Source organism: Herpailurus yagouaroundi, unplaced genomic scaffold (assembly GCF_014898765.1).
Source record: "Herpailurus yagouaroundi ecotype Mexico unplaced genomic scaffold, PumYag 100, whole genome shotgun sequence".
NCBI lineage: Eukaryota > Metazoa > Chordata > Mammalia > Carnivora > Felidae > Herpailurus > Herpailurus yagouaroundi.
The window spans coordinates 16,435,934-16,449,842 of record NW_024412391.1 but is presented as its reverse complement, the minus strand read 5'-3'; the positions used below and the strand labels follow the sequence as shown (position 1 = coordinate 16,449,842).

At 36.7% G+C, this 13,909-nt stretch overlaps 1 protein-coding gene across 3 annotated transcripts in view; it reads left to right on the top strand.

Annotated features, from left to right (window-relative positions):
- KLHDC10 (kelch domain containing 10) overlaps positions 1-13,909 on the top strand; it is a 70,931-nt gene that overhangs the window by 36,478 nt on the left and 20,544 nt on the right. For all 3 annotated transcript variants that reach the window (XM_040471976.1, XM_040471974.1, XM_040471975.1), the window contains 4 exons: positions 8,302-8,523; positions 10,501-10,655; positions 11,832-11,980; positions 13,669-13,753. In XM_040471976.1, the coding sequence (XP_040327910.1) occupies positions 8,302-8,523; positions 10,501-10,655; positions 11,832-11,980; positions 13,669-13,753 (611 nt within the window). The remainder of the gene's footprint in view (positions 1-8,301; positions 8,524-10,500; positions 10,656-11,831; positions 11,981-13,668; positions 13,754-13,909) is intronic.

The window sequence follows — 13,909 nt, the reverse complement described above, 5'->3', positions numbered from 1 at the left end:
GGTATGATAAAGCCTTTAAAAGAAAGCAAGTTTAATAGTTGCCATAAAAATCAGGAAATATATTTCCTCTAGAAGTGAAGGAGGTGGGATGGATGGAGTTGTGACCAAAAGAAGCAGGTAAGGGGTGTCTCAGTGCTGCCAGTATTCAGTAGTTTGACCTGGGTGATGATTACATATTGCCTTTTTGATAATTTGTTAAGCTACACATTTATAGTTTTATGTGTTCTGTACATGTGTTATATTTCACAGTGAAAGAGATTAAATTAAAAAAGTAAAGGTCCTACTTTATATCTTTATTCTCCACTTTATTCCCCTCTACAGAAGTAAACGCTGTTAATAGCCAACTTCCTTTCCATATGTGGTTTATTCTTAATATTGTTAGAAAAACAAAAGTTTATGGGTTTTAAAAATTATTAGAGGTTATAGGATGAAGATCTCCCTAGGAAAAAAAGGAAAGGAAAATAAGAAAGCTTAACTATTTCAATAAAATCAGAAAAGTGGGAAAACAAGCTTTTCTTGATATCAAAAAAAGCATTTTATAAACTTTGATTCTCAGTGTGTTCATTTTGTTAAATGTTAAATGCATCAAGCTGTACTCTCCTATGCAATTTTCTCTATGTTACATTTCAGTAAAAATTTTATTTAAAAAAATCATACCCATTCCTGGCAGGGAACATTTGCAGGCATCCAAGAAAAAAGGAAAATTTATTTTATTGATAGGCTATCTATAAGAACCCAGTTAATTGTAGGGGCACCTTGGGTGGCCCACTCAGTCAGTTAAGCATCAGACTTCGTTCAGCTCAGGTCATCATCTTGCAGTTCGCAAGTTCGAGCCCCACATCAGGCTCTCTGCTGCCAGTGCAGAGCCCACTTTGGATCCTCTGTCTCCCTCTCTCTCTGCTCCTCCCCCACTCATGCTCTCTCAAAAAAAATTGTTAAAAAAGAAACCAACCGCAAATATATATAATGGTGAAACATTACCAATATCTTCATTAAAGTAAAAATCATGGAAACCAATTTGATGATAAACTTCATATACTGGAAAAAAAAAAGTAAAAATAAGACAAAAATGCTTACTATCATCTCCACTCTTCAACCTTATTCTGGAGGTTTCAGCCAATACAATAGAAGACAAGGAAAAATAAAAGGTACATGTATTGGAAAGAAAGCAGAAAGTTGTCATTAATAACATGTATGTCATTGTCTACTGTAAAATTCAAGATAATTAATGATAACTAATACTAGAGTTCACACGGCTGGATAAAATTTAAACTTGCAGAGATAAATTACTTTCCTGTATAATAACAGCAACGAATTAGAAAATAAAAGAGATACCTAGTCACAATTATATGGAAATTTGTAAAGTACTTAGAAATAAAAACAATGAAACTACTGATGACTATCAAATAAGATGAGGATAAAAGGCTAGAGATTATGTTCCTTCATGACATAATTTCAGATTCAACAGAGAAGCTACAAGAATGGTAAAAAATTCTATCCCTTTTGCCCAGATTCTCCAAATGTTAATATTTGATCACATTTGCTTTATCCTATTCCTTCTCTTCTCTCTCTCCTCTCCTTGCCCATCCCCCCCTTCTATATGTATAACACATGTATACATATACATGCATATTGTTTGTTTGAACCGTTTTTGAGGGTAAGCTACAGACATCATGCCCCTTTGCCCCTAAATACTTAAGTGTCTTTTCCTAAAAAACAAGTAGTCTCTTTGACTGCAGACTCGTACACAAAATAGGAAACTATAAGTAATGGATAAAATTAACACTAGTATCTAATTTACAGACCTTATTTTCAGATTTTGCCAATTATTCCAATGATATCCTTTTTAGTAAAAGTCCCAGATCACGCGTTGCGTTCAGTTCTCATCTTCAGCCTTGGTGTTGATATTTTTGAACAGTAAACACTAGTTATATTGTGCAGTGTCCCTTACATTCAGCTTAATGCATTTTTGGTAGGAATACTCGGAAGTAATGCTGTGCTCATCTCATTGCACATGGTGTTGATTTGTCCCATTATGACCCCGTTAACTTTGATCATCTGTATAAGATGGTGTCTTATACCAAAGAACTTCTTATAGGTTTTTAACAAACTGATTTCAAAATTCATTACATGAGTAATGGAGAAAAACAGCCAAGAGGTTTATGAAAAAATAACACAAAGGGGAATTTGTCCTACTAGATGTCGATTGATACTTCAAAGCTAACATAATTAAGACAGTGTGATAATGGTATAGGAATAGACAGTGGAACTGAACAGATCCCAGAAGCCCATGGCCACTGATCCCTAGAACAGTGTGACTGCTGTCTCAAGTATGCTGTGCTCAGCACTTGAAACTAAGTCACGATAACACCAGAACCTGTCAAAGCGAATTTATTTTATTGCTGCCATCTTAGACGCTAAAGATTACTCTGCCCTGAGAAGCCAAATATTTACATACACATCTCGTATAGGGCATAGAGTCTCTTTGGTAGGAAATGCTTACACAACTAAGTAATATTGCATGCTGATATGAATGGGTTGCTTTTGCCTGAGCAGCTTGGACTCTGGGAGTAGTAAAAAGGTCTGGTTGCTGGTCAGGGGCGGGAGCTAGCTGGCTCAGTCTTCCTTGGATTTCCTGTCAGGTTTCCAGGTGTACAACAGAAGACCTGTCTTCTCCGGCAGAGGTAATGGAAAGCTTCATATTTGGAAAAAAGTGACCAGTTAAACAATTTATCCTTTAGCTATTTGATATTTATAACCAGCTAATACTTTTAGCGGTGAAAGTTCTTATTTTTTTAATGGCCTCCCCACACATATTTGATAGAACATTTAGAGGTGGCTACATCTTGTAAGTAATAGACTTATTAAGCAATAAATGTTAACATGCTATTTTATTTGCAAGCTTTTGCCATTAAGATTTTGTGGTTTTGCTTTGCATTGATTGTGTGCATTCTTAAAGAGTAATAGATTTTGTGTCTAAATTTGTGATTAGACCTGGATAATTGGGATTTTCCTGATTCTACTCTAGAACATGTCAATTTCGTGTCTGATAAAGGTGATATTTCGATTCAGTATAGAAGAGGTGGCTTTCCATAAATGGTTTGGGGGCAACAGCCTATCCATTTGAGAGGAACAGTTAGAGCCCTACCTCCTATAATACACAAAAATAAGTTCTGGATATATTCAGGTTCTGAATATAAAAAGTCAAAACTGTAAAATTACTAGAAGTAAGTGGGAATTCTTTATAATTTTATAATGATTTAGAAATAAATGAGATACAGAGCAGCCTCGTTTCTTTTTCTTTTTGCAAAGAAACCTTAGAAGAAAAGACTGAAAGATTCAGACGAAAACTTCCATCTGTTAAAAGATACCATAAACAAAATTGAGACAAGTAGCAGGCTGGAAGAAAGAAATATAATAATCTCTATAAACCTGTGAGAAGAAAACTCAGTAGATGGAAAAGTAGGCAAGGGATGTGATCAGGCAGTTCCCCAAAGAAGAAATAAAATGGGCTGATAAACATGTGAACTAGTAAAAATCAGGGAAATACAAATTACCTGACACCAATTTGCACCATTCTGATGGGCACAAATGAAAGAGCTTGAAGACAGCATGAATAGGCACTTCCAGAAATCATTGCTGGAGTGTAAATTGTTCCAGTCTTTTTGGAGAGCAGTATGGCTCTGTGACAACATTGCATCTGTAACAGGTCAAAGCGTATATTCCTTTGACCCAGAAATACTCGGACATTTGCATCTCAATATACATAACGGAAGCTTTGTTACAATATTGTAATGGTGAAAACAGCAGCAACCTAATCATCTATCCCCTGATGGGGGACAGCTAGCTTCTTCCTTCCTTTAGGCTGGAAACTAAAGCCCATTTCCCTGGTTACCATAAGCTCCTGCTTACTCCCTGGGGTAAACAGCAAGTTGTTGTGACAGGGTGAGCACACAGAAGAGAAGATGGCTCGGACATAGTAGGTGCACACTGCCTTAGCTGGAGGTTGCCTTCTGGATATTAGAAGTTCACCTCTGCATACAAGTTCACATTGGAGTTTTTACATTTTCTAGTGGAAGTTCCTGAATCAGGTAACCTAGTTCCCTGGGTGATTTTAATAGTAGCAAGTCATTTTTAGGAAGGTGGGATTTACACGTGGAGAATTTGGGGGAGGATTCAGAGAACTATTTAACAATCTAAAACCCGATTTTATTTCGGTCAAGTTGATGAGCCTATGCTGTATCCCACATAATGAAAATCAATGCTTAATCTCCATGACATTATCCCTGACAAACTCCCATGATTTATTCAAAATAAAATTTGACTTTCTCATATGTTAGTCACTCTTGGGCTATAAACATGTACAAAGAAATCTCTAGTTACTGACCAAAGAGAAAGAACAGTAGCCTCTTCACTCCCAGCTATCAGACCTCTTGACAGGATGTTTAATATTTCTCAAAAATTGATCAGATGCTCTTTACCCAGCAGTTTAATTTGCATAGATAATGAAATTACTTACAAAAGCCAGCAATTGAGTTAGACCAACCCTGTTCAATAGAAATGTTACGTGAACCACAACATTTAAAAATTTCTAGTAGCCACATTAAAAATGTAAAAGGCCATTTGTGCTCTTTTTTTTTTTTTTTTTTTACGGTGCTTGAAGTAAAACAGCCCATCCTCTGCAAGTCCATCTATGTTGTTCCTTAGGCATTCTCTCTCTGCTCAAATTGTTGAAGGATGGTGGTTTGTTTCATGGTTTTTGTATTTGAGTCTAATGCACGTTCTAACATGATAGAGGCAATGCATTGTGTAGCCACGGTTTTCTGGAGAAGTTGATATTTTAGGAATTGTATTTCAGATCTTAAATAAAATGTGTTTCTAAATTTCAAAGCAATAAATAAAAATAAAAATGTAAAAGGCAGGCAACATTAATTTTAATAATACTTTTATTTAACTCAGGATATAAAAAATTTTTCAACATGTATTCAATATGAAAATTTGTAATTTTACATTCATTTTTGGATATTAAGTCTTTGAAATCCAGTGGGCATTTTACATTTAGAACATGTCTCAGTTTGGACCATCCTCATTTCAACATTAATGTTGGTTAATTAATTGATTGATTTAATTAATGCTCAACATTAATATATGACTAGTGGCTACTGCATTGGACAGTGTAGGACTAGCCTTTACAAGCTCTAAAGGACAGAAATGGTTATGGTATCTCCATTCTCTTTCGCTGTATCCCCAGCATCTTACACAGTACCTGGTACATAGCAAGTATCTGATAAGATTTTTGGCTTAATGAACGAGTGGATAAATCTAAAACTGTCTTTTCACTAACTCCTCAACCTTTAATACATTTGAGTTATAGTTGTCACAAAAATAGTTGTCAATAAACTTATAATGGAGTATCTGCTGTACAGCCATTTGGAGAAAATCCTAGAATAGACTGTATGTCCTTTCTGTCCAAAAGCAGTTTTAAAAAATTGTCTGTTGACTGTAGGTAATAAAGTGAGTGACGTTATAGAGATTCTTAGAGTTCCCATCTGCTGACCACAGCAATTCTGTTTTTTCTTTAAATTTGCCTCACTAATTTTTATTTATTTATATATTTTAAAAATATACATATTTTCAATAAATATTTATTTTTAATAAATACTATTTATTTTTGAGACAGAGAGAGAGAACAAGCAGGGGAGGGGCAGAGACAGAAGGGAACAGAGGACCTGAGGCTGGCTCTGTGCCGACAGCTGTGAGCCCAGTGTGGGGCTTGAACTCATGAACTGTGAGATCACGATCTGAGCCGAAGTCGGACTTCGGGCGACTGAGCCACCCAGGTGCCCCTAAATTTGTGTCACTAATTTTTAGAAACATTTATATTTTGAGAAGACCATTGTATAACCCAACTCCTGCCCCCCAAATCATGTATCTCTTAAGTATAATTATATCAAAGTCCACTGAGAGCTGTACTGTTTTGAGCGTCCCTGTCATTGTTTACTCTGACTTAAAATCAGTGAAACTTCTAGTGCCTTAAATATCTCCAGCTGTTTTAGGTGTTAGAGGTAGTACAGAATAATTGTTATACATGACCTTTCCCCTTGAGGAGCTTATAACCTATTTGGAGGAGAAAAACATTAACAAAATGAGTAGAGAAGAATTAAATTTGTAAGTTTTTGTTTAGTGTTTTCTGTGTGCCTTAGGCTTGGTGCTAGAAAGATGAATACAAGTACATTTCTCTCTCTTCAAATAGCTTGCAGATACGTTGAAGATTCATATATAAACCAATAAACATTTTAGGGGCGCTGGGATGGCTCAGTCAGTTGTTCCTGACTTCAGGTCATGATTTCACAGTTCATGAGTTCGAGCCCCATGTCAAGCTCTGTGCTGACAGCTCGGAGCCTGGAGCCTGCTTCATTTTCTGTGTCTCCCTCTCTCTCTGCCCCTCCCCTGCTCGGGCGTGTTCTGTCTCTCTCTCTCAAAAATAAATAAACGTTAAAATAAAACTTTATTAATAAACATTTTAATAGCAGTATGAAAAATCTGTGAGGTACAAGAATAATATCCCCTTATGCAGATGAGGAAGCTGAGACTCAGTGAGGGTCAGTGACTTGCTCAAGGTAGCAGTTAGAAAAAAACCTGGATTCAAATCTGGATATTTGTAGGAGCCTTTGCTCCTTCTTCCACACCACACTTTCTGTATTTCAAGATTCCTAGAAAGAGAAATTGAGTTCTTCACTTGAGGTAAATCACAGCTCATGAGTCAATTTTCTAACTGATTCTAGATTGCCTAATATATTCATGTGTTTACATAATCTTATATAAAGTGCATATCCTATCATTTGAATTGTGGGGTGCTGAACTGTAAGGGCCCTAGGGTTTTATTGGTGAGAAAGCTGTAAGGGCTGGACTTGGAGGCATTTCCACAAGTAGGCATTGAAGGGTAGGAGGCCAGGCCAAGGTCTAAGGGAAGTACTCGCCTTTCCAAGCAGCGAGACAAACTTAAACAGGCAGGAGTGTGAGAGATCAGGACAAAGTTAGGTCATCAGAGGCCCTAAATCACTAGTTGAACACTCCGTACTTGAACAGGAAGGAACCGTCAAAGATTCTCAAGCAGGACTAACAGGTCGGAGTTGAGTGATTCGGTGATTCATGGTTCATTAGTTTTTTAGTTTCTCTTAGATCTGTGCAATTTCTTTTCAGTTCTTATTTAAAACTATACCTTAGGAAGTGGGATTTTGATTAAGAATATATATATATAAGGCTTATGTTAGGTTGATAATAAATGTTTATTTATATTACAGAAGTTTGTTAGGTGCCCAGCATCGTCCTAAATATTAATTAACATTATACTAGTGCCTATTCCTAATATAAGAAATTAGATAAGTCTTTAAGGTAACAGACAACTATAGTAGCTTCTTATTCTATCCAATATGTTGTTTAAGCATCTTTGGTTCTATAGCTATGTAAGGGTTTGTGTAGACTGGTATAAACAATTGTAAGGATAATAGAAACAATATAAAATTTTAGTTTTTTTTTTTACTCTAAAATAATCTTGAAGTCGTTTTTAGTGAACTAGGTGATATAATTTCAGAAATTACAGAAAGCTTCAGAAAGCTTTCAAATATCAATTGTAGAAATAGCTTTCCTTAGTGAAGCTCTTAATAGGGTGAAAGATGCTCTTTGAGATAAGTATAAGGATATTTTTTGTTGACTGCCATAATGTCTGGAGTGGGATTTAAATTCTAAATTTTGCTATAACTCTTTGAAAGCCAGTTTTCTCTTTAAGTGTGTAATTATATACTGTGGACAAATCATAGGTTTTATGTGTGTGTATTTTTATTTATACATGACTCATTCACATTTGTGATTATATTTATGTAGTTCTCTAATATTTTCAGTTTAATTTAGTTGGCCTGTGTTTTTGTTCTCCTCTAAGGAAATAAGAAAATTTGTCCTGTTAGCTTTTGGATTATTAAACCCCTCCTCCTTCTCTTGCAAATTTCAAGTTGTCAGCCATTTTCTTGAGTTTATAATGCTATTTTTCCTCCCTTGGAAAAAAATTTTTTTACAGTTTCCAAAATCTGAAAGTAGTTGTATGAAATAGAAATGGAGACTAGCTCCTTAAAATTATCTTAAGTAGTATGTGCGAATGTATAAAATAACCTAAGCAAATAAAAAGTAAATCCACGTTATAAATCTCCCCCATTCCCTTTTAAAGCTAAAATGATTATGACCAAATTTTGTTTGTGTTTTTAATCTGCTTGGCCATCTGTGGAAGACTGTCCTCTTCTTTCCTAGGCCACAGACCTCCACCAGCACGAAGTGGACATCGTTGTGTGGCAGATAATACCAACCTCTATGTGTTTGGAGGTTATAACCCAGATTACGATGAATCTGGAGGGCCAGATAATGAAGACTATCCTCTCTTCAGGGAGCTTTGGAGGTATCATTTTGCTACAGGAGTATGGCACCAGATGGGCACAGATGGCTACATGCCCCGGGAATTGGCATCTATGTCACGTGAGTGCAAGCCATCCTCAACTTTTGACTCTTTCATAATTAAGCAATGTCTGTGAGAACAGGTTTAGTGCCGTGTGTTTTTTGTTCGTAATTTATAATAATGCTGTAATATGATTAAACCCTGTTAATGGGTAGACTTTTCACTATGGTAATAATATAGCATGGTGATTCAGAATCACTTGGCAGTTGGATAGTCCTGAGTTTAAATCTAGCTGTGTACCATTTGCTTGCTTGATGAGTTTTAGCGTCAAGTTCCTTACCTGTAAACTGGGATTAGTGATATCTCAGTGGGTTCAGTATAAAGTTTCATATATATGTATGTATGCTAAGCACAATGTAGTAGAAGATCAACAGATGGGGCTTATAATGGCAATGATAGCTTCTGAACAAAGTACTTCACGTGTAGTATCTGTTTACCTAATGACATCTGTATAATGCACAAACTAGAATTACTGCCATTGTACAAATGAGAAACTGAGTGGAAAGAGCGCAAGTATGTCCATCGACTGATAAATGGGTAAACAAGATGTGGTACACACACACACACACACACACACACACACACAGACACACACACACACACAATGGAATATCACTCAGCCATCAAAAAGAATGAAATCTTGTCATTTGCAATGACATGGATGGAGCTAGAGTATATTATACTAAATGAAATAAGTCAGAGAAAGACAGATACCATATGATTTCACTCATGTAGAATTTAGGAAGCAAAACAGATGAACATATGGGAAGCGGGGGAAAAGAGGGAAGCAAATCACAAGAGACTCCTAATGATAGAAAACAAACAGGGTTGATGGAGGGAGGTGAGTGCGGGGGGGGTGGACTAGATGGGTGATGGGTACTAAGGGCACTTGTTGAGATGAGCACTGGGTGTTATATATGAGTGATGAATCACTAAATCCTATTCCAAAACCAGTATTACACTATATGTTAACTAACTAGAATTTAAATCAAAATTTGGAAGGGAAAAAAAAAAGAGAAACTGAGGCTACAGAGATGCCCTAAGGAAATGGCTAAGAGTGCAGGCTCTGGAGTTAGATTGCCTGGAATTGAATCCTAGCTTGGCAAGATTCTTTTTGGGAAACGTTCAACAAGGTTAAACCACTCTCCACTTGTTTCATCAGCTATAAAAATGGGGAAGATAAGATTAGTTCCCACATCATAGGGCTGTTGTGAGGATTAATTTGGAGATTAAATAACTTTCCTGAGGTCACATGAGAATTGAAACCTAGCTCTAGCTGGCTTCAGAGCCCATGCTGATTCTTATTCTGTATTAACTGAATAATTGATTTTAGAAAAGAAATGCCATTGAAATAATACAGTAGCACTATTTTGGGAGCATTTGTCATCAGAGAGAAAGAATGTGTGTGTGTGTGTGTGTGTGTGCGCGCGCGCGCGCGTGTGCGTGTGTGGCAGGAACAGAAGAGATCTAGAGAAGAACACCAAAGGTACCAGCAGGATATTGGTGTTTCTTTTTATCTGGTGGAGGATTAAGGTGACAGAAACCATAATTTAAAATGTAGAGATCATTCATTCCCCTGGCAAAAACAGAATGATCATTTTATCCCTTCATCCAGAGCCCTGCTGGGCCTTTGCTAAGACAAAGATAATACTTCATGTTCCTCTGCCTTACTGCGTACTTGAACCGCCTTGAGCGGCAGTGGTTCATGTCATTTAGTATTATTATCCACAGTATTTCATGAACTCCACAAATACACATTGAATACATGTCACACACCTAACAATGAGCTGGCTACATGACACAGTCCATAGAGTGTGAATTAAACCTTTTTCTGCAGTACTTTGTAGTAGTTAGATGTCAGTGGTTTGGGCTATCTTCTGAGAGCATTAAAGCAGGCTTTTTTTTTTTCCCCCAGTTTCTCAGTGATTCTGGGTTTATGTGGGAACATATTACAGGTAGCCAGTACGTAAATGGAATTTGTGCTTCTCCTTCCCCAGTTGTGCTGCATGGAAACAACCTGTTGGTATTCGGAGGTACAGGCATCCCATTTGGCGAGAGCAACGGCAATGATGTCCACGTGTGTAACGTGAAGTATAAGAGATGGGCTTTACTTAGCTGTCGTGGGAAGAAACCCAGTCGTATATATGGACAGGTACCAATCTGTGGCCAGTCACGGTGGATGTATTTCTGCAGATTTTTCTAGTTTGGGGGACAATGTCAGAATAATTATTTCCATGTTTTTAACAGAGAATAAATTCACTGGAGTTAATATTTGATTTTTCAGTTCTGATACGAAGTTGTAATTTATAAATCTGGTTGCTCGCCTTCTCCCTTCCTTTTTTTCCCTCACTCTTTGTTTCTAGTCCAATTGGGCATCGTGATCTAGATCTATACAGAAGTGTTTTTCAGTGTCAGGACCCACCACATCCCCACCCCCACCTCCAGTGAGAGATTGGGCTCTACGTATGGTCTGCACGCTGCCACCTTTAGAACAATGCGATTCTGTGGAGAGCTTTCTAACCTAAGTAGTAGAGGAGGTGATCTCCGCACTTTGGTACAAGACGTTTATAAGACTGATCTGAGCTAAAACACAGATTATGTGGAGATGAGTTTCTAGTTACATTGCCGTGCTTCAAATCATAGGTTTGAAAAGTTATATCCAAAAAGATAGGGTGCGACCTACCAGCATCAGAGACCCTTTGAAAGTAATGGACTAAGCTTAAAACAGCTAAGCTTTGGCTTCTTGTTCAGCTGGCCAGCTTTCGTACTGGTAAATACCTTCCTTCTGAGCTATGTGTAGAGGCACACACTAGATAACTCTGTCCCACCACAGGAGGCATTTAAACTCTGATAACATGATCATAACAAAAGCTGAGCTTATGCTAAAGAAGAATCTGGTGGAAAATGTGAAGTTTTATGACTGCTAACTCTAGACATTTTACTTAAGGAGTTCTGGTGGCTTATTTTCATATCTGCTTCTTCTTCTTAGAGCAGTTTTCTTCATACTGCTTAGAAAGAGAAGCAGCTTTGCATGGAAATGCTAATGCCCCCGATGTATATACATTCTTGGGTTGGCTAAGACCCGTAAGGAACATCGAGTCCTCTTGCCTATCTAGGTAGGACTGCTTTCCAGTTGAGCAAAGCTCTACCTTTCTAAAAGTAATGTCTGGGTTCTCTAAAATCTTTAATCCTTTAAACGTCTGATATTCTAGAAGGTTAAAAAGTACAAAAGAATTTCATAAAGTCTGATTTTGGGGTATTTAGTAAGTTTACATTCTTTAACAAAGTGTTCATGAGTCAGTGGTGTTCACATTTCCTTGTTTTCCAGGCCATGGCGATCATCAATGGCTCCCTTTATGTTTTTGGAGGGACAACTGGCTATATTTATAGCACAGATCTGCACAAATTAGATCTCAATACCAGAGAGTGGACACAACTGAAACCAAACAACCTATCCTGTGATCTGCCAGAAGAGAGGTAAGGTTCTAGGATTAAAGCATATTTATTCATTCTTGCTAAGATTTGACTTTATTCAGAATATTGGTAATATGGTTTAAAGAAAATTCTTAAAGCCTGGTTAAAATAGCTAACTGGCTGGTAGATGCCAGTTCAGCATTAAAGAAAGGTCTTCTGGTTAAGGAGTGCTATTTCTCCATTAACTATAGATTTTTTCCTCATGTTATTTTCTTTCATACCTCAGTTTTTCTGCATTAAGAAGATAGTAACACTTTGAAGAAGAAACCAATGGTAGCAATTGTAATTAAATATCATGTTATAGACAAAACAATTACTTTCTAGTTACTTTTTTGATTTCCCTTCTTAACTAGCATATTAGGATTCTTTGGCTCATTTGCTCCCAGCTGTATACCCAGAAGAAGGCGCAGTGCCCGTGGCATCAGTTCCCATAGTAGTACTCAATGAATATTGATCGGATGGATGGATGGAAAGGAGGGAGGGAGGCCGCTGATTTTAAGTGCCCTGTTAAGCACGCAAACATCACATGGTGCTCCTAGTTGCCTTCTAGGAACAGGTGTAGGCCTTTCACTTTTGTTTCCTGATAGGAGTTGCCTTTTAGCAGTAAGCTCTATGAAAAACTTAATTTCTTCCCCTCCTGTTTAAAAGTAAAGACAGTGGGGGCACATGGCTGGCTCAGGAGAGCACACAAGTCTTGGTCTTAGGGCTGTGCGTACAAGCCCCATGTTGGGTGTAGTGATTACTTACATGAATAAACTTAAAAAAATACACATTAAATGCAAAGACAGTAAACATTTTTTTATTCACTCTGTTCAGATGAATGCAGTTAACTCTTTGTTTCCTTTAAACAAAATAGCATAGAGGTGCTAAGGAAGACTTTATCTTTTTTGCAGTATGTCAGTGGGCTGATGATTGTAGAACTACCATGTGAGGACTTGGGAGGTGGACCGCTACTGGAATAATTTTGATGTAATTTATTTTATCAGCACCAGGGCCTTCAGGGAAAGGAGGAAATAGATTAAGTTTTCAAAGCATTTTCACATGGTTGCCTTCTTGAATCATTTTATGGACATATTATAAATTGTTTCAGCTTCTAGCTAGACTGCTTGGATGAAAGTTCTGGTAGGTGTTTCACATTATATTCACAGTTTTGAGTAGCATAATTTTTCTGATATCTTTGTATCTATTAAATAAGTATCTTCATTTAAAAGCGCATAGTCTAGGGTTTCTAATGAAATGTAGACAGATCACTTTTTAGAAAATCTGGAAAATACAGATAAGCAAAATGAAGAAAATAAAAAAACAAAACCTAAATCTAGGGATAACCAGGGTTAACATTTTGGATGTATCTCTGTAGTCATTTTCTGTGCGTATTTGTGTAACTATAAATTTTTAATGAGATTACAGCCTATCTGCTCTCACATGAGAGCATTTTTTTTTTTAGTTAATGACACGAAAAGAAGTTTCCAATATATTAACCATCCTTTACACCTACTTTCTTATTGGATGCATACTAATCCCTTTTATATATATTCTATAATTTGTTGAATCAATTCACTCTTGTTGACCACTTAGGTTATTTCTAATAACTTATTCCTGTGAATAATTATCCAATAAAAATATCCTGTAGCTAAATCTTAGGTAGATAATTTTTCACTTTATTATGAATGGATTTTATTGTGTATTTTCAGATACAGACATGAAATTGCACATGATGGGCAGAGGATTTACATCTTGGGAGGTGGTACTTCCTGGACAGCTTATTCCTTAAACAAGGTATATTTTAAAATAATAATAATGAGAGAGAGAGAGAAGGATAGGAAGAGGCATGTTTCATACCAAGCAAGATAATTCTGTTACTGTAGATATTTAGATTTCTGGACAGGTTCTTCATTAACACCTGTTGTGTGTTACCTGCTCTTCGTAACAGAA